The sequence below is a fragment of the Eurytemora carolleeae genome, unplaced genomic scaffold (assembly GCF_000591075.1).
Source record: "Eurytemora carolleeae unplaced genomic scaffold, Eaff_2.0 scaffold810, whole genome shotgun sequence".
Classification (NCBI taxonomy): Eukaryota; Metazoa; Arthropoda; class Copepoda; order Calanoida; family Temoridae; genus Eurytemora; species Eurytemora carolleeae.
This window is the reverse complement of record NW_019396699.1, coordinates 63,555-90,296: the sequence shown is the minus strand read 5'-3', so window position 1 is coordinate 90,296 and position 26,742 is coordinate 63,555. Positions and strand designations below refer to the sequence as shown.

At 32.3% G+C, this 26,742-nt stretch overlaps 1 protein-coding gene across 1 annotated transcript in view; it reads left to right on the top strand.

Moving 5' to 3' along the window:
* The first annotated feature begins 3,869 nt into the window (after window positions 1-3,869).
* The window catches only part of LOC111707534 (acetylcholine receptor subunit beta-like 1), a 69,245-nt gene continuing 46,372 nt past the window's right edge, over window positions 3,870-26,742 (top strand). Inside the window, 2 exon segments of the mRNA XM_023480650.1 lie at window positions 3,870-4,034; window positions 10,967-11,005. Coding sequence (XP_023336418.1) covers window positions 3,962-4,034; window positions 10,967-11,005 — 112 coding nt within the window. The 5' untranslated portion in view covers window positions 3,870-3,961.

The window sequence follows — 26,742 nt, the reverse complement described above, 5'->3', positions numbered from 1 at the left end:
CTGGATAGGCTGAGCAGGCCTATGGTGTTCCGGCATGCCATGCTACGGTTCCATGTATTGTTTATTGACTGACATCTCACGGCCAGTTGTTGCATTCAGGGGTTAAGTTTTACAACTTTTATGAATGCTCCAATTTTAAACATTAAACATAACTTTTATAAATAATGTCTATTTTTAAAGATTTTGCATTTCCTATTCAAATGATCCTTAATACAGATGTCTCCTGATTGGTCGTGTACAGTACTTGTACACAATAGAAAATATCGCATATTATAGGTTTTAATCGATCTCTGTAACTCTTAAATTAAATTTTTTTCTAAATTGGAACAATCCCGTAACCAGGATTTTCCCAAGGGGGGGGGAGTGCAAAGAGGGGTGTTGTAGTATGGGCCCAAGATCACCGAGTGAAATGTAATGAACGAGTTCTGGGAGGTTGCAGGGGGGCAGAGGCCCCTTTTATGGAAATTTTTCAAATTTGATATAAAAACGAGTAATTTTAGCATGAATGTTATGTAGTTTATTTTCTAATTTGTCAACAACACTAGTAATTTAAGTTTGAACTTAATGTTATAGTAAATATTTCCCCTAAATTTGTATTTTTTTTTTTTTGGTACAAGGAAATTTTCATAATATAGTTGTTATACTTTTTAGCTCAAATTTTATAATATTGAAAGACATGAAATTTTGATAATTTTGATATTACTACTCACGTTTACTGATTTTGAATTGTCATAGGGACTAAATATTAAAACTGAGGCAATGTTTCTGCAAGATTTAAACAATTGATTTTTTTATACATACTGGAACATATGTGTTTCATTGCATATATGTATATCGACAAAGCGAAAGAACAACAAACCTTGGTTACTCTGAAAATCTTACCTCAGGACAAATATTTTTCAAGGAAGGATTAATTTTGTTGGTCTGAGGGAACAGATTTAGTAAAGAACTGTTTAGACATAGGATATACACAATACAATATATACACAATACAATATATACACAATACAATATATACAGAATACAATATATACAGAATACAATATATACAGAATACAATATATACAATACAATATATACACAATGCAATATATACACAATACAATATATACAGAATACAATATATACAATACAATATATACACAATACAATATATACACAATACAATATATACAATACAATATATACATAATACAATATATACAGAATTATTACAAAGGAATTGAGTCTTTGCCACAAACTCAGATGTTCTAATACCTATATATTTACAACCTTAGATATTTCACACTATGAATTCTGTTCAGTCAAATAATCTGAGTTTGAAATGGCAAATGTTTACACCATCAGATTTAAAAAATATAGGGATTAGAAATTTTAAGTTTGTTTCAAAGACTCAATTCCTTTGTAAAACTTTGAATGTTAATATATCAATTTTTCATGAGAAAATTATACTAAGCAACTTATCTAAAAAAGTTAGTCACATGCACCCCCCTTTTAGGAGAAAGGGGGGTGCACCTTACCCCTTGCACCCCCCCCCCCTGGTTACGGGCCTGCGTTTCTCCAACATAGAAACATTTTAACTTATGTTTATATACGAATATTTAAATCTATCTATCGGTCTGTTTATCTTTCTATACCTACAAAGTACAAATATTATACATTATATTTTGTTATCGGCCAACTTTGCAGCACGTCAAGCATCACTTCAATTTTACCATTTAGAACATTAGAAAATGTTTTAAACTTCCAACCATGCTTTAATTGGTTTTTATCAATGGTATCAAAAGATATCTGTTTCGAATAAATGAATTAAAAAAAACAGGAAGAGCAATGGAATATTGTTAAATTAAAAATATCATATAATGAAGCGGATTGGACAAGTTTTGCAAAGAAATTTTGCTAATTTTGCATACAACCCGTCAAAAGAAATTTGCACATTTTTAGTTTTCTTAATCAGGTTATTCAAAGATTTGCAAAAAGTTTTGCATATTTAGAATGGCATGGTCAAGGCCGTTTTTTAATAATTTTTTTTACTAGACTTTTCAGCAAAAAATCAATTTTTGCAAATTTGCAATTTTTACTTGCAGTTTCTAAAAGTAAAGCACTAGAGCTTCCCAATGATGCATCATTTGTCATATTTAAACATCAAACATGTGATTTAGAGGGGGGGGGGGAGCAAAACTACGCAAGTCGCTTATACATAGAGAGACAAGAAAAATTAAAAATAATTAATATTTGAAGTGTAAATACATAAATAATAGATATCTCAGTCATCTTGATCATTCAAAGCACTTGAGGGTCATGTAAAACTACTTGTATTCCTGTTTCGAATAAAAAGCGCTTATTTTTCGCCGTAAGCCTATAACCCCATTTAATTTTTCGCGAACACTCCCTTTAAAAGCAAAAAGTGTAGTGCATAAATGCTGAATAAAGGCTCCCTCTAGTATATGAGAACTACTCAACCGCTAAGTATTTCTCAAGTGTTGATGTTAGCTTAATAGTACAAATAAACATCATTGACATGGACAACAGAGGGGACAGACTAAACTACAATGAAAAGATTAATCAATTTTCAATACTGGATCAACTTTGAAGTGTCTCAACACCTTGGCTTTACAATATACATTCTCTGCAAAAGTGGGCCAAGATTTAGCAAAATGTGATAAAAGAGCAACCTTACAGAATTCACATATTTGTGAAACTTTTCTGTGTTTTTTTGGGTTCTTTGCTAAAACACGGATATAAAGATACCAACTGTAGAGCATAAGCATGTACAATGTACATATACAATGTATATGCTGCTCAGTGCACATATGCAATGAATGTAAAGAATACGAAACACTCATCTACTTAGGGAGTATACGCTGCACATGTGCTAAGGGAGTTGAGGCTAGCGCTGTACTTGTAATAAGGGAGTAGAAGATACGCTAGGCTGAGGGTGTAGAGGATATGCTACATATCTGCTAAGGGTTTAGAGGTTACGCCGCACATATGCTAAGGGTTTAGAGGTTACGCCACACATATGATAAGGGTTTAGAGGTTACGCCGCACATATGCTAAGGGTTTAGAGGTTACGCTGCACATATGCTAAGGGTTTAGAGGTAACGCCGAACATATGCTAAGGGTTTAGAGGTTACGCCTCACATATGCTAAGGGTTCAGAGGCTACACCGCATATATGCTAAGGGTTTAGAGGCAACGCCGCACATATGATAGGGGTTTAGAGGTAACGCCGCACATATGCTAAGGGTTTAGAGGTTACGCCGCACATATGCTATGGGTGTAGAGGATGCACTGTACATGTGCTAAGGTTGTAGAGGTTACGCTGTACATCTGCTAAGGGTGCAGAGGATACGCTGTACATGTGCTAAGGGTGTAGAGGATACGCTGTACGTGTGCTAAGGGTTTAGATGATACGCTGTACATGTGCTAAGGGTGTAGAGGATACGCTGTACATGTGCTAAAGGTTTAGAGGATACGCTGTACATGTGCTAAGGGTGCAGAGGATACGCTGTACATGTGCTAAGGGTGTAGAGGATACGCTGCACATGTGCTAAGGGTGTAGAGGATACGCTGTACATGTTCTAAGGGTGTAGAGGATACGCTGTACATGTGCTAAGGGTTTAGAGGATACGCTGTACATGTGCTAAGGGCCGGGTGTAGAGGATATCTACAGTCTGGGTGAAAGCATCCTCCTCAGCCTCTCCACTGATCCACACTAGGCTGGAATCGATACCATCAGAATACAACCCGGCCTCTGATTGGTTGGGCGAGGCTGGGCTGAGGCCGGGAGAACCAATGAGGAGCTGGTTTACAACCTGGAGGGTGACAGGCACCAGCCGCTGAGCAGGAGAACCGAGTACAAGTTTATCCGGGTTGGTGAGATGGTGTATACTGGTGTAACTAGCTGGACCAGCTGAGTGATATCATGGCTGAGTAGTAGTAAGTTGACCAGCCTAGTTATGGCGGGGGAGGGGAGGAATATCACCCTCCTTCTCGGGGTACTAACCATACTTGCTCTCTGTATTCATCCAGGTACCTGGAGTAAACCCATATTTTACAATAATCAAACTTATGTAATCGGAAACAATCATAATCTTAAAAAAACTAAATTTCTCGAAATAATAATAATAAAATATATTGAATATTTTATTATTCTTTTTATTATATTATTTAGGCCCAATATAATCGCACAACTGTTTCGGACACGATCTAAAGATTTTTGATGTTTTTAATTACTGATGTTGATTAATCTTTTGTAGACAGGATATGAGAAAATGTTTATATTAAAAGATTTATATTTACTTTGTAACATATAATGTAATAAATATCTTTAATGTAGAACTTCAATTATTGTATGTTCTGTATAGTACAGTGGAAAACATAATGAAATCATGAAAAGTACAGGGGGTGAGCCACATCACACGAATCTAACTCGACATTCATACAATAAATTTAGCTTGAACCTGCTTTTAAAAAACAGATTTGAAAGAGTTAGACCGATAAATCTTTCCCTTAAATAAGGGACTTTTATGAACAAAATTCAATTCTTAAAACCAAGCATATTGTCATTAATTAGATTAATAATTAATTAATTCTGATCTCAACAAAATCGACCCCGACCCAAGTACATGATCGACCCCGACACAAGTTCATGATCGACCCCGACACAAGTACATGATCGACCCCGACCCAAGTACATGATTCTTAAAATGTCGATTTCAATTTAAAAGAAATATTTTGGACAGAAAAATATAATTTATAAGTCGGAAAACTTTTAAAGCGTTACAAGGGCGTATGCAGAAATAAATTTAGAGGGGGGAGGGGCAAAATATGCTCGAAGAGCAAAACTTTGTTTTGCCCCCCCCCCCTTATAGATCATAGGGGGGGGGGCAAATTTGGATATCAAGCTTAAGCATATGATACTTTAGATGCACACATACAGCCCGATTACCTTCCAAATACTATACTTTATCTCTCCTTCAAAGAGTAAACTGATTTTTTCTATGTTCTTCACTCTTCAGCTTAAAGACTTGAAAAATGTGATAGCTCTAACTTACTTCTCCACCCTCCCTCCCACTCTCAATATCTCAGACTACCCTTATGCAACATCTGAAAACGTATCCAGGGTTTTAATAATTTTAGAAAATCAAATTAATTTAACAATTTTGGGGGAAAACTGTTTTCTTATAGTTTAGAAAAAATCAGATGTTTTAAAGAATGGCGCATAATGGATAAAACAAATAAAACTGTTTTAGGTTTACTATAACGTAACAAGTGTTATGATTAATCTGCATATGTTTGTTTGTTTGTTTGGCACCGATCAACACATTTAAAATCTAAAAAGCTCAAAAACCTGTGTTTATCTAGACATGACTGGTTCAACTATTTTTAATATTTAATACCATATTTCGCAGATAATTAAAAAGTTAATATCTCAAAATTTTCAATTAAATGATAATTTTGTAAATATTTGTAATTTAATTAATATTATGTGCTTTAACTCACATTTATATTAAAAGTTTACAATAGACATATTTACAATTTCAAGAATATAACAGCCATAGATTAGTAACAATATAGAGATAGAACACTAGAAGTCGTTTTTTTCAAGATTTAAGGGGTTTTCAATAACAATAACCATGAAGCAGAAGCCCAAAGAAGTTCCGCGTAGGCAGCGTTAAATTACGAGACAGAGATAGATAGGTATTGTTATAAATCTATGATACATATTATTTTGATAATTGCAACGCCTGAGCTGATCGTAATTATCTGATATGTATAGTTATATTAAAAATGTAGACAATAAATAATTAACTTTCCTTTTGCTTTCCTTTTTTCTTTTTTTAGAATTGCGGAAATATTCCCAGAACCTCTATTTTTGAGGTTTTAAAATATTTTCTCCTTAAACATCTAATTTTCTATTTTTTTGTTTGTTATTTTTATAATAAAACAAAACATTCGTATATATGTCACCAATAGCCGGCCAATTGGCTGGAACGAATGGGCTGATTTTTTTTGTAGACACTCATGAGTGGCCGGGGGAGGGGGGGTTAAGCTAAAAACAATTTCCTAATATCATAATTGTTTATTATTTTTTTTTTACTAAAAAGTGTTAAAAGACAACGATGGATATATTTAGAATAAACGGATTTACGAAACCCTTTGAAACATATGACCTTAAACAAAGCAAAAAAGCCTTTCCCCCACATTTGTTGAAAACCGTGAACACCCCCCTCCCGAAGACTTTATTTTCTTTCTTATTTGAACACAAACCATGATTGTTTATTGTTTCGGGGATTTCTAGAAAAGCTTAGCATTGAACTCCGAGAACCAGTTATTCTGCCAAAAAGAGAATTGTAAACCGGAAAAAGAATTGTAAACCGGAAATGTAAAAATCAACCAAGTTCCATGGGGAAAATAAAATATAAATATTTGTTTGTTCTCGCGAAGAAAAAGATATCCTAACATTTTTGACGTAATATTGTAAATACATTTGTAAGGACTGTTTGTTTGTTTGTCCGATCATAACTCATGAACCCTTTGACCGATTTGCCTCACATTTAGATTTACTTTATTTTGACGTGAAATGTTGATTTAAACAGATTTACTTAAAAATCTACCAAATCTATAAATATTGCTGATAAACAAAGATTAATATGAAGAAGGTTAAATATGGCCAAGTTTTTTTATTAGCAGTTTAAACCAAGAAGTTAAAAATTTTTTTCTTTTGTTTCTCGATATCTACATCAAGTTTTTAAAGAAAATCCTAATCTATGAATCAGTGTAAAAGCAAAAAAATCGAAGGGACTTAAAGCGCAATTTCAAGTAACCCTCCATTCCAAATTGGCAAAACCAGATTCACAATGGAACCCTTAAAAGCTTTGCTTGGTCAAGTATTAATTAGATATTACTGTTTTGAAAACTGAGACCGAATTTAAAGAATTTGAGCGGCGGCTCAAATTTAAGCCACAGCTCATATATAGTTGGTTTCACTTAAGATTCAATTCAAAGTTTCAAGATTTAAGCCGGTGCTTAATTAAAGCCGGTTTTTGGCGGATTTAAGACACGGCTTAAATTCATTAAATTCGGACACTGATTATTTACAACTGTGGAATTTCATTTCTCTACAAAAGCGTATTTCTACTGCAGGAAAACACGCATGAATTATCTGAATTGAACACATTTAAACGAAAATATCTTTAACGAAATTTCTCTAAACGAAATTACAGGAACTTTAAAATGTGAACTATTTTGATTTTTATCCTTTACATATGACAAATGTATTTCCTTCCAGGTTTAAGAAAATCCAATTTTCAATTTACATTCAACCCACAGCCCCACCCCTTCTCTTGACAAACATTTTCTATTTTTTAATCAATCTTTTACAAATCCTCTCTGCTAGAGGGCGTCCTAATATAAAATCCTCTTAGGTACAGAGGGTGTCCCAATATTTAATCCTCTTTAGTACAGGGTGTCCCAATATTAAATCCTCTCTACTACAAGTTGTCCCAATGAACATGCGACTTTAAAATTCTTTGTTTTTCGAGTTCTAATAATATTAACAAAATTAGTCTTAAAAAAGTTTTTTTTTCGGCTAAAGAGCTTTATAATTTATTATTTTTATTTTTATTCATTATTTTTATTTTATTAACCCTATAAAGGCTGGGGGTCTAATTCTATGTACACCCTGGCGGACCCTAGAAAAAGGCCTTAGAGTAAAGGTACAGGGTACTGATGTGCATATTCATAACATATTCATTGAGATGTGACATGATATTACAGATATTTTTCTAGGACTTAAAAAAAATATCGTTGTCAGATCTTTTTAGTGTTAAAGAAACTATTTTTATTTTTAAACTATGACTACTTGCACTATAAAGTATATTCCATTAGTTTTTCAAAGATATAAGGATTAAAAATATAAATTTTTCTGAAGTTTTCTTCTCAATATCTCCGTCGATTTTAAAGGTTTGAAAATGGCATACCACATTTTTAAAATCTTGGAACCGGGGGGTTTTCCGTTTTAAAAATACACGCACCTCTGCCCCTTCATTAAAAGTAAATTCAACATATATGAAGTATAAAGTCTGACCGCGTCAAACTTGTTTTACCGGCTAGTTCTGTCCAGTACAGTACAAACTGGGACCGGAAAGGTTGACCCGGCTCGGAAATTCAGATGTACTACGACTGCTCGTGATTATGATTGCCAGTTGAAGTAAGCAATAAGTCGCCATTTAAGTCCTCTGTTTATTTGTAGATATCTATTTATTTACAAAAACTATCCTAAATTAAAAAAGAAATTTCAAAAATCGTAGATATATCATGATCTACAGTTAACATGACATTTATAGAAACCAATATAGCATACGTACTTATTAAATACATAGACATGAATTATAAATTGTTATTAATTCTAATAAATGTATACCAGTAAGGTTTTAACATAAAAATAAAAATTGCTTGGGAAATATAAAAAATCATATTCATATTCAAGGATATGCACAAAGACTGTAAAGACGACCAAAAACTCTAAATATATGACAATTTGAAGATAAATTTTTTTTCTGTATTAAATTGAGTATTTTCATGGTTTACCAAATGATGAGGCACAGAATCATGCCAATTTTGGCCTGATTCCTGAACCCTGAATGCAAAAAAACGGAATAAACAAATTCCGTACAATCGTCTTTGAAGTCTCATTCTTTATGGGTAATCCGGTAATAGAGCACACTCTGTACATATATATATTCTTGCATGCCTTGAGCCAAAAACTTAAGACAGGGTATACAATACTATACGATATTCCAAAGTTTCCTTTTTGGGGTCTTAACATTTGTGTAGATTTTGATTTAAGCTATTCGAAAAAAATTAAGATTATAAACAAACTAAATTAAATAATATTTCAAAACAAAAATATTGATCTTCACAAAACTGCCTGACCCCATTCGTTAAACCCGGGTTTCAAAACCGGCTTTCAGAACGATACCCTATCTTAAGTTTTGGGCTCAGAGCAGGAAATTTAAGAGATTAACAGGAAACGAGTTTCCTTTTTGGGGGTCTTTACATGTGCGTAGATTTTATTTTAAGAAATCAGAAAACAAAAAGAAAATTTAAAGAAACACTATAATAATATTTTTTAATAATTTTACTTCTAGCAATTAATTATTCATTTATTTTTTAGGTATGTATTCCTTCTCTCTACCCAACTATAGTTAACTAATTATATACTGTCATGCCTTCCTACCCCGACAAATATTTCAAAGATGAAATATTTAGAATTGATTTCAACTTCTGTATTGTTAAAAAATATAATTTATTACAAGACAAATAATTACGTAATTACGTATGCAGAAGACGATTGCATTTATCAAATATATTTCTTTATTTTTCAACCTTGAAATTGGAAGATTTAGATGTAGACAACAATGGCAGAATTATTTTTTAGAAAATAATGGCACAACTTTTTGTAAAGCGAAATGGATTTTGCAAATATGACAATGTCCGATTCACAAGGTACCCTTAAAGCTTTGTCTGATCAAGTATGAATTAGATATCAATATGTTTACGATTATGGAAACTTATTATTTACAAATGTGAATTCTCTACAAAAGTGACTTGCTTTTCCGCTGCAGGAAAACAAATGTGAGAATTACCAGAATTAAACACTTTCAAACTTGGAAAGAAAACATTATCCTCCACGGTATTGATCAGATAAAGGTTCGAAGGGTATCGTTGTTAATCAAGGATATCTATTTTTGAATTCTCGTCAACCGCCATTCTGTTGTCATGTCAACCATCTACCTCTATCAAAGTTGAATGGACCTCTTACTATATTTCTTAAAGGCCTGAAACTAAACCCTAGAGCTAGGTTTCTACTTAGATCCTCGGCTTAATGAGGGAGGGAATGCAAATCAAAATAATTCCGCATCCGAGCCTTTCTTCCGAGCCACTTTCAAATGCTTACAGGGCCATCATATGAATTCAAAAACAAATTAATTGTCTTATCTTTACCTTTCATTATTTTAATGTTAAAAAAGTTTAAATTTCCCAATCTTTATGATTTGGAAGTTTGAAAAAGAAAAAGAAAAACATATCAAAAGAGGTGGTTCGAGGGGAAAAAAGGCTCGGCTGTGGCTGAAATACAGATTGCCTTTCCCCCCTCGCTCAATATAATCTAGTTTAGGTCTTGTACATTAAACAGAGAAAGGTGTTTGCAAAAAAGAAATGCAAGTTAAAACTAATGATTTAATTCAGCTTTACGTCACAGCAGACCCCTTCCTCATATTTTTATCTCTCTTCCTGATTTATAATTTTACTGATTGAACAAAATTTAAAGAACTGCCAAGAAAAATGAAGTTTAATAAAACAAAATGTTGTGTTTTCAAAACTAAGTGTGGTGGGTGTGGGGGGGTTGAAATGCTGAAAAATGAATTTATTCTTCCCTTGTTGGAAGAAATTTAAATATTTCAAAAGTTTTAAGATATTCTATTGCAGATTTCAAATAAAGATATTCCTTGGCAGTACTTTCTTAAACAAATTCTCTATGAGAAATCTTCTGATATTACAGCTGCAGAAATGTTTCGGAGATTTTTTTTAATCTTATTAATTTACAAATATATATCCCGAATTTTTTGCTCCTGTAAAATCTGATGAGTAAAAGGTTCTCTTTTGTTCAATAAAAGAGTTCATTATAAAGAAGAAAAAGAAAATAGAAAAATCGAAAAAAGTGATTGAAAAATTAAATCTACGAAAAAAAACTTTTTTTCGGGAATGTAAAAAAATGCTCATTTCCACAAAAACTGAACAATAGAATCATTTTTCTCATCTGCCTATTATTCAATTACTCTCTATATCTCTATAAACATATTCCGGAATATAATCTTACTTTCAATCAATCAATCAATTCTTATGATATTAACTCTTAAACTTTGCTTGCTTGCACACATGATCTCCTTCTACTTCAGGATATACAGGTAGCAATCATCAGACCCCAGGTTCTCAAGGTGATAAATACAAGCTTTATAGCAGCTAACAGCTGACCAGCCAGCTAAACAGATGACCAGTTAGATAAACAGCTGATCTTGTAAATACACAGCTGATCAGTTATAGATAAACAGCTGCAGTTGGATAAACAGCTGATCAAGTTAGTTAAGCAGTTTATCAGTTAGCTAACCAGTTGATCAGTTAGATAAACAGCTGATCAGTTAAATAACTGCTGATTAGTTAATCAAACAGCTGCTCAGTTAGAGAGTAGCTGATCAAGTCAGCTAAGCAGCTTATAAGTTAGCTGAGCAGCTGATTTGTTACCTAAAAATCTTATAAATTCACTGAACAGCTTATCAGATCCTTGGAGAGCTGATCAGTTAGCTAATCAGCTAATCAGTTGGCTAAGCAGCTGATACGTTAGCTAAACAGCTGATTAGATAGCTTAACAACTGACCTGTTAGCTAACCAGCAGAACCGTTTGTATTGGAAGTTGTTAAAATTGGCTTTATTGCTCTTCAAAGCTATTTAAAATTGTATTTACAGCTGTCCAAGCCTGTTGAACGGTTTTAAAGCAAAATCAAGCTGTTTAATGAAATCTGATCAGAAAGCAGTTTGAAACTAATTTCAAGCTAATATCAGCATTTTCAACAATTAAAAGCTTTTTGAAACTGTTTAAAGCTGTTTAAAGTGTTAAAGCTGTTAAAAGCTGTTTTACAGTGTTTAGTTGTTAAAAGCTGTGTAAAACTTGTTTCAGCTGTGCTGGTTTTTTGTGAAAGCTGCTGAGCTTCCCGTTTGTTGCAGGGTGAAACCCATTTTTTGTCCGAAACAATCTGATAAAATTCTCACATCTTAAAAAAAATTTTATTGACAAAGATTGACGCATTGGACCCTGCAGCAAGCGAACATCAATGAGTTCCTTTATCTGTTAAAACCTAGAGTAGAACAGCACTATAATGCATGAATTGACACAAATATTAAATTTAGGCTTAACAATCTAAATGTCTGTGTTCACTGAATGGTGTTGATTTTATCATCTAAATGTATAGAGAAATTATAGACAATGTGTTTAAAAGTTTTAATGTTGATTTTTTGTCATAAAATATTTTGGATTTTTGTGTTTCTTTAAACCGTTTAAATCACCTAGATTGTAGTCTTTCGCACAATGTACATTTAGCGTAAACTTTATCGTTATAAAAATGTGTGAATAATTAGTGTACACAAAAATTAGTTGTAAATCAAAGAGTTGTGAATTTAATTAAACCTTATTTTAGATTAATTAGATGTTTATGACATCGGAAGACAGTTTCTAACTCACTAGCGCGAATCACGAAACAGTTTCCCCGCATTTTTCGGTTGAAAAAAAATAAAATTTATAGTTAAATTATTATACCCCCTCTATTTTTATTCAAATATTCCCCTAAAATCTTAATAACACAGCCAAAGTTGTGATGCAAAATATTAGAATTAGTTAAAATTTTAAATATAATTTTAAAATATTGAATTGAAATGGTAGAAATATGAATTGATAAGCAGGGTCGAGTGCTTTTGTTTAAAAGTATCCCAATTCTTCAATTTGTTTCACTGGTTCCGAAATAATATTCATCTTCTTTTCACGTACATTCTTAATTCCATCCTTTAAGTACTCCTCCATTCTCACCATTGCTCATCCCATTTTTCATTGCTTATCTAGCCAACAGAATCCCTCAGTCGAAAATGTTTATATAAATACATACCGTACGGCCACTTTTTTGCATGAAAGTTGAACTTTAAAAAGTTCCGAAGATTATGCTGATTAACCACTAAAAGTGTATCTATCGATGTTAGGTACTTTCCCAAAGGATTTTTCCCAAGTGGCAACTTCCCAAGGGTATTTTTCCAAGTGGAAACTTCCCAAATGTGCAATTTCCCACGCCGCAACTTCCCAAATCTTTCCTAGCCGCAGTGCTCGGCCCCCAGTCTGTTCTAGGTGTGGCGCTATGCCCCGTAGCCCATCCTAGGCGCAGCGCTAGGCCCCCATTGCAGCCTGCGGTGCCTCAAAGGGCCTAACCTAACATTTGGGGAGTTACCGCTTGGGAAATTGCACACTTGGGAAGTTGCCACTTGGGAAATTGTCATTCAAGAAGTCACCCTTGGGAAAATGCCTTTTGGAAAGTAATTCCGTGTCCCAAAAGTCAAATGCCTCAAAATGATTTCTGATTTAAAAAGGCAGTTTAGCTTAGTCTTTTAGTGATTTCTATCTCTCAAAAGCAGTTGAGCCCAAAGTTGTGTGTTATATTTCTGTTCTGATGCATGTACGTACACTGCTTTAAAACATTTATCATTCCTACTAAAGAAGGAAATATGTGTTCCTAAGGTACCAGGGTCGTTTCCATCCAGAGTTACGTACTTAGTAAGTTGTCAGAAAACGACCCTGGTGAAAAAAAAAACAATGATATCATATTTTTTTTTTACTGTTTAAAGGGTGATTTGAAATTACTTCATTATTCTCTTTTAATCAAAAAAAACCCACTTGCATTTGTCAATACTAAATTCTTACATCATTTGTACTCTCTCAATTTCCTTGTCATATATATGTCAGGATTAATAAAAAACATGTAGGGTTTCAGTTGAAAACTTATATTTCTTTACTTATAAGAAAGGGTTAAAATTGTATTTTTGTCCCATGATTAGTTAAAAAATTTTACTTGATATAAGTTGCAAATTACGTTCTTAATGATACAAAAAAGTAGCAAAGGATTTGAGTCTTTGGAACAAAATCATATATTTAAACCTCAATATCTGTAGAACCCGATGTTGTAAACCTTTGATATTTCAAACTCAGATTATTTGATCTAACAGAATTCATAGTTAGAAATTTTTAAGGTCTGTAACATTTGTTTAAAGGTATAGTGATTAGAAAATCAGAGTTAGTGGCACAGACTCAATTCCTTTTCGTTTTTTGTGTGTTTAATAAAAGAAAAAGTAATGGACCATTGATTATTTTAATTTACACCAATATGAAGTTAGCTAGTTTTATTAAACATAAGTCTTTTTTTGAATGTTTTTTTTTAATCTTTAATACCTGTTGTCGCCCTGCATCATAAAATTCAATAAATAAGTTTCGTAGATTTTCTGAATCCATGCAGTAAACTGTTTTCGATCTTATCAAATAAAAACTATCCTTTTAATCGGGTCATTTCATTCAATTCTGTCTTGTCATGTTTGAGCAACAAAGCAAAAACAAAAACTCAATATTGCAGATGACAACTTTTATAACTCCTAACTTTTTTTTACAATCTGCGGTTTAGGGTTGAACCTAGTAAAAGTGATTGTCAGCGTAATTCCATTTTTTACACAACAATTATCTAACTTTACACCTTTTTCTTTTGAAACCAGAAATCTAATCCATTTAGTATTTTTTACGACAAAAAAAAATTCGAATTTTCGTAAAATATAGCGCTCATCTGTAATACTTTAACTCGAATTGCTCAGTGAAAACTGCAGAAAAGTGTTTCATTCTGGTCAATTCTCCAGTCTTTCTTATAAGCAAGAAAGGCACAAGAAACTTTTGAAGAGAAACCACAAATCAAAATATACAGTTTTCAAACGCAAAAACATGAATTTCCAATTCAAACTTGATCAGACAATGCTGTTAAAGATACCGTTGTGAATTAGACATGTCGACATCATGGATCGGGTCACTTGATATTAGGCTTTTAGTCCTTTTAAACCAGATTATTAATTTCAAAGAAGATTGACAAGACAAAATTTCCAGTTTCAGTTTTGAAGGTTTTTAAAATTTTTTTAAGTATCACTTTTCAAATCCCTATCCCAGATATTTTCCTTCAAATCATAAAATTTAAATATTTTCCAATGAAATCTTTTGTGATATCTTTAACATAGATTTTATTTAGAGTAAAACCCTTAATAACGAATACATCGGAAGAATTTATCAAATGTCGTCTTGACAATTTTTCAATGAGTTTTATACTATATTACGTAAATTTTAGTATTTGCGAAAATAAATAAATATCCATGAATATGCGGGAACAGTTTTAAAGAGTTCCATATAATCATTTAATTAAAAAACTAAATATCTGCAACATTCCATTATCAAAAAGTGAAGAATACGACATTTGATGAATTCTTTCGATGTATTCGTTATTAAGGGTTTCACTGTATTAAATCAAAATACAACACAAAGAAGTGTTTCAATAATTACAAAAAGAAACAGGATTAAAAATAAAGATGTTTGTTCCATTCCATATAATAAGATTTGCTTTCTTTCTCTTTGTTTTCTGGTCTCCCCGCGTTAAAGGATATTTATTCTATTAAGGTTTTACACAAAAACTCAAAGAAAACTAAAAGGTTTCTACGAAACTTGAGATTCATAGAAAACAAAACAAAGGAAAAGTTCTGGATCAATTGTATTTAATGAATTATATTTTTTTACTGTAAAATCATTTTAAAGAAACATTAAAACTTTTAATTATAATTTCTTTTGTGACGATAAATGTTATATTACTTTAATGAAAGAAGTATTTTAAAGAATTGTTCATGCTATATTTCATTAGCACGTTTTTTTTAGTAAAAAGTGTTACAATACTTTTATTGTCTTAAATGTTTTAAAATGGTACATTTAAACCCCGCGTAATTAGATCTTTATCTTAGTAATAAATTATAAATTATATAAATTAATACATTTATGAACTTACTTGTCTTACTTGTCTTTACTTCAAAAATCATCAAGTTTCTATTAAGCATTCAAAATTTATCAATTTTAAGATGGGAACAAAATTTTCACCAAACGTACGTTTTATATCAGGCATTCAGGTAGAATCAATAGAATTAAAGCCGATAAGCAGGTCCATTAAGACACGAACTAAATAAAAACTAAGAAACAAAAATGGTTCCTGGTTAATTAAACAAGTCAATTTCTTCATAGTTCTTGAAGTCCAATTGTCTATTCCATTCTATAATATCCATCTAAAAGTGCTGCAGTATTTTAAAAGGGGATGGGGGCGAGGGTCTTGTCTTTAAGGGGGGAGAGGGGGGGGCTTAAAGGGAGAATCTTGTCAAATTACAACTCTAACTATATACATTTTGAATTCATTAATTTAAGAACTCATGAATAATCTTGAAATTACTGAAACTTTAATAAAGAAAAAAAAGCAGGAATTGACTTGCTAATTCTGTTCTACAGAAACTCTTCAATCTGTTCTGGAAAAAAATTCAGCAAATGTGAAGAATGTATAGTATATATTTGATGTACATATTCAGTATATTTGGACTAAATACTGTGCAATCCAAGGATTGTAAGGCAATGAAAGTTATTTCAGAAGTGTACACATCTTTTGTACTGCAGTGTACTGTCTCTGGGCGGTAATGTAAACACAAGACGGATGTCGAAGCCTGAAATGGGATCCATCTTTCACATAAAAAATCGATGAAATATTCTTGTCATAGGAAACTATTATGTGAATTATCAAAATTTTCAAAATTTAATGCTTTTAACCTCCTCGGATACCAAACGAACACTGATGCATCTATTCTTGTTTACCAATTCCGCCCAAAGAGAACTGGTTTCAATATGTACGCAGAGTATACACGACCGCAATAAACTTTCCTTGCCTTACATTCTTGGTGCAATCTAACAGTTGATTATTCGATTGAATACCGTACAATGCACATTATATATCCAGACTCTATTCTCTGTTCACTGTATAGTTCTTGGATAAAGGTACACTGTACAGTGTACAACAGATTGAGAAGGGATGGATAAAATTGTACATATATGGTTTAGGAGGAAAGTTTTAATTAATTAAATTAAGATTAACTCCTGGAACGGACAATACTGGTTCGATTTAATCTTTCTAAATATATAAATCTTAAAAAGTTTCATACTTTATCATGTTAATTAAACAAATATCGGGCATCTTTCTTTTGGGCTTAACCTGTACATACAATAAAGGTACAAAATTTGATTACATTTTATGAATTCTCTTTGCCTATATAAATTTTTGTCTGAGAGTTTAAAAAACAAATTCGAAAAATGTTCTATATAATTATGAAATATTCTGAAAATTCGATATTTTGTCGATTTTACATTTTACAAAAGTTTTTAACCTCCGGCAAACATTTTTTTCAGAGCAGAAATTTGACATATTTAAAATCTAAAGGGATTATCAACAACATTTTAGTAATCCTTCATTTCAAAGGTTGCCATCAATGATTCAAAATGGTGACTTTTAAATAATAGAAATTCTTTGATTTTCTTGGTTTGATGATTGATGAGCTTAAAATAAGTTTACTGAGCTATTTAACAATTTCGGCACGAGCCGTGATTCCTTAAACCCGACTTTAAACCCAGATCTTCGACTCAACTCTGACGACAGCTTGTGTCACGTGTCGACTCGACTTAAGGAATTAGGCCCAATGAAAAAAAAAATCGACCTTGGTTCGTTTTAATGGAGAATAAGGCTCAATGTTGAGTCTTGTTCTCATCAAAACAATGAATAAAGGTTTTTCGTAAAGCCACCTTAAACTTTAGTGAAGGAATTAAGTCTTTGCCACAAACTCAACATTTCTAAATCCTATATCTTTGCAATCTGACGGTTTAGACCTTTTATATTTCAAACTTAATCTGACGACACTATGGATTCAAAGATCATGGGGATTGAAAATAATTGTTTGCGGCAAAGACTCAATTCCTTGCTCCCATCTTTTCGACCATAACTCCTTCTTTTACAGAGCTATTGAGCAGAACAAAAATATTTTGAATTTCTATTTTGTAATTGGATAATGCGTAAAATCTAAACTAAAGGAGGTAAAAGGTTACAAAGTCTTACCAGTAATGTCACATGAAATTGACCTTCTTCATCTATAAAGCTGGCACCAAAGAGAATAGAATATATAGAGGGGAATTCAGAGAATCTCTCGGTATGATTTTTTTCAGTCCCTTTCAGCCTGAAAGGGAGTTCAAAGTGTACAAATCATGTAAATGTTCACAAATTATATGCAGTAGAGTACATTAATACAGTATAATCCCTAGTCTATCTATTTCAATTTCGAATTTTTTAAAGCTTTTAAATAAACTTTATAATGAATTAGGTGAATAAAAGACATCATTTAATTTATAGTTATAACGGAAAATCATTGTTTGTAAAGTAAAAGGCATAGAGTCTATGTGAAATGATCATTGGTCAATTATGAAACCAGCCTATTTCATAATTTGGTTTTCTTTTAATATTAATTTTATATTTTCTATAAAATGATGTTCCAGGGCCCAAAAGGTTATATAGCATAAATATGTGAAGTACACCTGCAGTATGGAAACAGTAAAACAAAATGGCCGTTTTACACTTTTTTCTAGTAAATTCCCCTCTATATATATTCTATTCTCTTTGGCTGGCACTGTAGCGCGCCGGGAAAAAGTATGGCTCTAGTGCTTGGCTTGCAGTGCGGATTTCTGCATTGAAAAGTATCGAGTGAGAAATTTAGCAAAATTTATTTAATATTTAATAGAATACTGAAAGTTCTCAAACATTGTGTTAAAGGGCTTGTATTTGAATCGTTAATTGTATATTATCTAAATAAAGAATCTCCTAAATATGTGCTAACAATCCCTTTTATAGATTGACATTTTTTAAGGGAATTTAGAATTAAATTCAAAAATATCTCGAATTGTTTAAATTGTTTAAAAATTACCAAAACTTGAAACTAAATTAGAGATGATTAAAACTTCAAAGAGACAGTTTAACATTTAACTTTTAAAAATATTTTTAGTTGCAAGATAATTGAATTAACTTTATTTAAAACTGTCTCCTTGGAAGATGTAAGCCCAATTTTGTTAAATTAAGGACTTGAAACGTTTTGAAAGCTCATGCTACTTTATTACATTTTCTCAATAACTCAAATTGAAGATTTTTGTCTTGCACATAAAACAACTCAATCAGATACAAAAAAGACAAAATTGTTGGAGTAAAGTTGGGATTTTTTTTATATCAATGTTTTTATTTCTTAAGAAAGATTATTTTTATTAAGAAAGAGTTGGAACAAAATGTAGACTTTTTTATTTACGGAAATGCACGAATTTAAAAAGAACATTTAAATCCGCGAACACTTGCATATTACAGTGAAAAGTGCTTGGCTTGTTTTGAAAGCCTGGTATACTTATATATTTATCATTGAAAATATATTTTATCTACCATCATACTCTATGAATATTCTACAGAGTGCACTGGCTTAATATCTGCAAAACTATGAAGTGCTATAGTTTGTATTTCTGTGCATTTTCTGTATTTGAATTGAATTCTGGAAATGTCAGAGTTTTAGCATTTTATGAAAATAAAAGTTTTCTGGTTCTTCTCTGTATATCTCTAACAGGATCTTGAATACAGCTTATTTGTTGTTAGACAGATAGTATGGAAATTTATATTTTCAAAGAATATATAATATATATATATTTTACGTCATGTTGGGGGGAGGGGGGAAGTTTTGTTTACGGGACTGTAGACGTAATTTCTAGTGACTATCATATTTATAGAGTGGTGTGTCCGATTGACAATGAATGAAAATGAAAAATAGATTATTAACAATTCACGTGGTTTCTCTGTAAAAGTATCTTGCGGATGTTTGCTGCAGAAACAATAAAGGAAGTTGAAAGAATGTATCAATTCTCATTCCCAAGAAAAACGACAACGGATTAAAAACTTATAATTATGTCCATTGTCCAACCCTAGAAAGTTATATATTAGACACCCTGCAGCACAATACCTTTATATATTAGACACTCTGCAGCACAATACCTCTATATATTAGACACTCTGCAGCACAATACCTCTATTTATTAGAAACCTTGCAGAACAATACCTCTATAAATTAGACGGGTAGCACAATATCTTTATATATTAGATACCCTGCAGCACAATACCTCTATATATTAGACACCCTGCAGCACAATACCTCTATATGTTAGACACCGTGCAGCACAATACCTCTATATATTAGACACCCTGCAGCACAATGCCTCTATATATAGTAGACTCCATGCAGCACAAAACCTTTTTATTTATTTTATTTTTCTAAAGATATTTTAAGAATTTTTGGAATGATTCTGTTACTTGGATTTGCTTTTGCATTGGAGGGGGGGGGGGNAAGATATGAAAGTAATTTTAATTTATATTTTTGATCGCTTGACCACAAATATAAATTATTAATAATGTGTGCTAATATAAGAAGTTTATATTTGCTTTCTTCAGTGTACAGGGTTACCCACAAAGCATGAGACTGTAAAGACGACCCGAAACTCAAAAAATATGTCGATTTGAAGCTTGACTTTTGGTTTATGCATTTATTTGAGTATTTTGATGGTTAAATAAACTATTAAAGGGACTGTGAAGGAAAAATAACGGGGGGTTTTAGGGTGAAACCTAAGATTTTTAGGTGTTGATCGAGACCCATAAGAGTTTTATCTGATGTTCCTGTATCGCGAAATTTATACAAAAATCTATATATGTAAAATTTTGTACAAAAATGGTACGTTTAAATAGATTGTATTCAGCTAATACGCAACCAATCTGAAAACGACGATATAATAGAGGAGCCTAATTGTAGCTAATATTATTTGAATTTAATGATTTTTTATTTATTTTAGTTATAATTGATAATACTATTTATACGTCCGTATCTCATGACCAGAACTGCCACCAATGGCACTGCCATTGGTGGGAGTTCTGGTGACATATATTCCGGACGCAATAATTGTATTGTCAATCATATCTATTACAAATTATTAAATTCAAATAATAATAGGAGCGAACCTAAGTTACTTAGGCTCCTTCGGGATTTCTTCGTTTTCATATTGGCTACATATTTGCTGAATATAACCTATTTAAACCTACTTTTTATATTATATTTCGCTCAATTGTGCGGAATTGCACGCAACTGCTCTCGAATTGCGCGCAATTGTGCGAAATTGCACGGAATTGCGGAATAGTTTACAGGGCTTGCAATTGCGCGCAAGTAAAATCCACTTGCGTTGGAAACCCTAGTCTCGATCAATTCCTAAAATGCTTCATTTTTCCTTTACAATCCCTTTAAGCACAGAATAAACATAGTTTAGGCCTACACGGAACCCTTAGTAAAAGGAAACGGACAAAATAAATTCCGTACAGTTGTCTCTGAAGTTTCATCCTTTGTGGTTAACCCTTAATGTGTTTATAAAAATGTAAATATATTCAATGTAAATTGTCAATTTCTTTTGTAAAAAGATATTTTCTTATTCTTGCTTTTGAGGATAACTTTCGAAAAAAAACATTCTTTTATGTTTACAATTTCAATAATCTTCTGAAGTTTATTCTAGTTCCAAATATAAACATTTTTCTGGAGGAACTTTTACTTTCAATATTTTAATATTTCTTTTTTTTCTGCCAACTCATGATGAAAATAAAGAATCTAAATGTTATTTCAACTTCTAGAATTTCATTTTTTTATTCTAAAAATCCACACAAAAATATTCTTCTGGCCTATCATAGACCCCATAGGCCATCGCACATAATTTAAGACGTGGAAATGTAACTTTAAATTCAAGTAAAAAGCTATCAGATATGAATGAAAATGCAAAAATGATCAAATTAGCCTCAGGCTGAAAAATGTGAAACAGGCGTAGACAAGAAGAGGAAATTGAAAATGTTATCCAAAATATTTTCTTTTTAGGGAAAATCGTTTGAAATTCAACAAAATGAATATTCTTAAAGCAAGGAGTAAAACAAATGCGGGAAAAATCAGTCAGGTTTAGAAGAAGAAAAAAATGCGGGAACATTAACTTGCAATGTTTAGAATAGAACAAATGATGCGGGAAAAATCATTCATACTTAAAAAAAAAGATGCGGGAAATATCGGTAAGGTTTTGAAAAAAAACAGATGTTGGAAACAGAAGTTAGGTTTAAAAGAAAAGAAAATGCGGGAAACAGAAGTAAAATATATAAGACAGCAAATGCGGGAAACAGAAGTAAAATATTTAAGACAGAAAATGCGGGAAACAGAAATAAAATATATAAGACAGCAAATGCGGGAAACAGAAGTAAAATATTTAAGACAGCAAATGCTGGAAACAGAAGTAAAATATATAAGGCCGCAAATGCGGGAAAGCAGAAGTAAAATATTTAAGACAGAAAATGCGGGAAACAGAAATAAAATATATAAGACAGCAAATGCGGGAAACAGAAGTAAAATATTTAAGACAGCAAATGCTGGAAACAGAAGTAAAATATATAAGGCCGCAAATGCGGGAAAGAGAAGTGAAATATATAAGACAGCAAATGCGGGAAACAGAAGTAAAATATATAAGACAGCAAATGCGGGAAACAGAAGTAAAATATGTAAGACAGCAAATGCGGGAAACAGAAGTAAAATATGTAAGACAGCAAATGCGGGAAACAGAAGTAAAATAGTAAGACAGCAAATGCGGGAAACAGAAGTAAAATAGTAAGACAGCAAATGCGGGAAACAGAAGTAAAATAGTAAGACAACAAATGCGGGAAACGGATAAAAGTTTTATTTGCATGAAACTGGCTTCTAGTAATATTATTACAAGATCTGTAGTGTATCCGCAGGGAAAATAAATGATAGGTCTAATATATTATTAATGCTGGTTACATATTCTTCTATACCAATACTCTGCGGGAAATCTATTGCAGGGGTCCCTTCATATAGGTTATATATATTATTACCATCATTACCATCATATGCTAATGCAAACCATATATCCTCCAGGACAGGGAAAAAAGTACAAGAAATGAATGATTTGTGAACGATTTGATGAAGAAAGAGTTTAGACCAAAGTTTAAGATCTTAGAATAAGATACAGAATGGACGGTTTAAGATTTTAGAATAAGATATAGAATGGACAGTTTAAGATTTTAGAATAAGATATAGAATGGACAGTTGAAGATTTTAGAATAAGATATAGAATGGACACAAAATGACTTTTAGAAATAGTTCAGTGTGCAGTGTACATTTTACTTTACTTTATTTTCAAGCTATTTGTAACATTGTTTGCTTTATAACAAGAGGAACAAAAGAAAAAAGTTTAAAACTCGTCTTCATATTTCACAGTTGTGTGGCCCTAACTGTAACAACATAAAAGACCAAACCCAGATGACATAATCATTGTATGTATGTTCATAATCCGTTAGCAGTGTGCCAAATGTCTGGGTGTAAAGTTAAGAGTATATGTTTATAATGTAATAGGTTATTTATTATAAACATAAAACAAGGACTAGTATTATATATTATATCTTGGTCTTTCCCCCAGATAATTGGTTTTTATGATTTTCCATCAAAAGTTAAACTCACGCTAGACTGCTCTTTATTACCACTGTCTTTATCCTTCAACTCACCCCCTCTCTCCATGATCCTCTTTCAACTTCACCCCCCCCCCCCGGTGGGGGTGACTGGTTTTTGCCACGCAACTCCTATCTAAATGCATGTCTTTTGTTTTATGATGAGAATGCACAAAATGAATATATTCTGATAATCTTTTCATTTACAAACATTGTATGAATTGTAATGTAGCTTGCATTGATTAATAATGATTTCAATTAAAATTTACTTTTCTCATGCATAAATTTATCCTTGTATGGATCAGCTGTAAACCCGCAATATATTTATATGTCGTCTTTGTTAAAGCAAGCTTTTTCGAAAGAAAAAAAAACATATATATTTTACAGCAAAAGTACAAGAAAGCACAGCAGTTTCGGGATATAAATAGATTCTAACAGCCATATAGAAAAGATTTAGGGGCGCCGACAGCACGCCAAAATCTTGACTTATCAGAACAGCGTGTTGAAAACCCCTATTTTTAGAGTTTTCAATGAAAACGGGGTTTCGGTCGAAATTCTTAACTAAAACATAACATTAAAACAACTTAGAGACTTATCACTAAAAAAATCTAAATTTGACATAAATAAGAGGTTAATTGAATAAATTCATTTTGGTGGACCCCCTCCCTAATACCCAACTGTGCCCCCCCCCCCACCAAACATTTCGAAATCTCTATTTACTCATTTTTTCAAATTGTAGACGAAGTTTCAATTGACTCTTTATCTATAGAGTGGCATGTCTGAATTTAAACTTGTAATCTAAATTGTGATATTCATATTTGTCTGGCTGAAAGTTGGTTACTTTTAATAGTGGCAGGCAATGAAGGAAATTATTAGAATTTAACCCTTTAACGATATCTTCATCATTGTTACTCAGCCAAGGGTTTAGAGGATCCTTTAAAAGTTGACAGAAACTAGGTTAGTACTAATTTGATTCATTAATCAATTTCTTGTTTATTCTATCTCTTTCCTGTATAAATTAATAAATAAAATATATATTTTTTAAATTACTCCTTTAAACAGTTTTCATTCGCTTTAATCTAAAAGTTATATAAATAAGTTTCTCTTCCAAATTTTCTTTATTTCGCTAAAGTAACATCATATTTGATTAGGTCAATTTTTCGCCTTCACTTCTTCTCTCAATTTAATACAACTATGCTAACATAATCTCCTTTTATCTCATCCATACTCATCCATACTCATCCATACTCATCCTTACTCATCCATACTCATCCATACTCATCGATACTCATCCATACTCATCCATACTCATCCATACTCATCCATACTCATCCATACTCATCCTTACTCATCCATACTCATCCATATTCATCCATACTCATCCTTACTCATCCATACTCATCCATATTCACCTATATTCATTCATATTCATCCATATTCATCCATATTCATCCATACTCATCCATACTCACCCATATTTATCCATATTCATCCATACTCATCGTTACTCATCCATACTCATCCATACTCATCCATACTTATCCATACTCATCCATACTCATCCATACTCATCCGTACTTATCCATACTCATTCATACTCATCTGTACTCATCCATGCTCATCCACACTCATCCATACTCGTCTTCTACTCATCCATACTAATCCATACTCGTCTTATACTCATCCATACTTATCCATACTCGTCTTATACTCATCCATACTCATCCATACTCGTCTTATACTCATCCATACTCATCCATATTTATCCATATTCATCCATACTCATCCATACTCATCCATACTCATCCATACTCCTAAGACTTCATAGACTTAATCGCATCCTCCTCTCATCCCTTCTCTACTATATTTTATTCATCTACTCCTTCTTGTACACTTCTGAATGGAAACTTGTGTGTAAAGATCAACAGGATGGATTGGTATAATCATCTATTAATCCATCCTCATTCTTCAACAGTGGATGGATGGGAGAGAGAAGGGGCAAGAACTGGTTCTTTCCATTTATTTAAAAATTGGTTTCAGATTCCGGGACAGAATAAAAACTATTTCAGGAACTACAGGGTGTCCCACGAAACATGACAGTTGGTGAAAAGTTTAAAATGCCTTCTTCCATAGTTTGTTAAGTTGTTTAAACCCCAAGAGAATAATATAAAAATGTTCATGCCAGCCATCTTATAGTAAAAGTAATTTCAAAGTAAAATATATTTAAGTAAAAGATTTTTTAAACTTAATGAACTGCAAAAAGCCAATAATATCTAATACAGTATGTGGAAGAAGACATTCAAAACTATTCACAAACTGTCATGTTTCGTGGGACACCCTGTACTTGCATTGTACCCCCGCCCCTCCCCCCCCCCCTCGAACTGCATCCCCCCACTGCACACCAGCATTTTCTGTCACAGCAAAATCGACTACTATAGCAATTAAAAACCCCCATGCTACATTTTGAGATATGCAATGTGCATCCTTAGATGGAATTTAAAGAATTTGAGCAGCGGTTTAAATCTACCAAAACCCGGTTTAAATTAAGCGCCGGCTAAATCTTAAAACATTTTATACAATTGTAAGTGGAACCAACCATATTTAAGCAGCGGCCTAAATTTAAACCCCCGCTCGAATTCTTTAAATTCGGCCTCTGGACTTGTAACGTGCATTTTAACCTCTTTATCTGATCAATAATGGTTAAGATATCTTCGTTTTTCTTGCTGAAAAAGAGTTTAATTTTAATGATTTTTAATGACCATGTCTCATCAATTCCCACATCTCTGTTGGGTTGGTCACGTGAAATTATGTCTACAATCCCTTTATGAGGGAATTTACTCCAGCTCCCCCCCAACATTAAAAATATTTGATCCAATTTCTTTCCTCAGGTAATTATACCCATGCATTTATTTGAAAGAAACCTCCCAACTTGAAATTGAACCTTCCATCTTTAAATCAAATTCATTGCCATTAACTCTCACATTCATCATTTAAGTTAAGTTAAATTTTCCTGAAACTCCCGGAGATTTATTAGAGCAGAAGGAAGAGGTTTTCCTGGATTTTATCAAACTAAAAACTTCTCTAAAGGGACAGCTGCGTAGTTTATAAGTGACCCTACATGCAAAGATGCGTTGTCTGAACAAGTATGAATAAGATATCTATGTTTTGTTTCTTAAAACTGTTTTACCATTTAACGACCTTTTCATTCATCATTGAAATCCGCAAAAGTCACTTTAAATACAACTGCAATTGAAATAAATCAATTTCCAGATTAAAAAAGGCATAAGTAGCCTTATCAAAAATAACCTTTCAAAAGATATGTTTAAAACGACTTATTTGAAGAGACTTCTATCAAATATTGTGTAATCTGATTTTGAATGACAAGCAAATCGCTCCTTACTAGAAAAGTGTCATATCAAGTTAAATTTCCA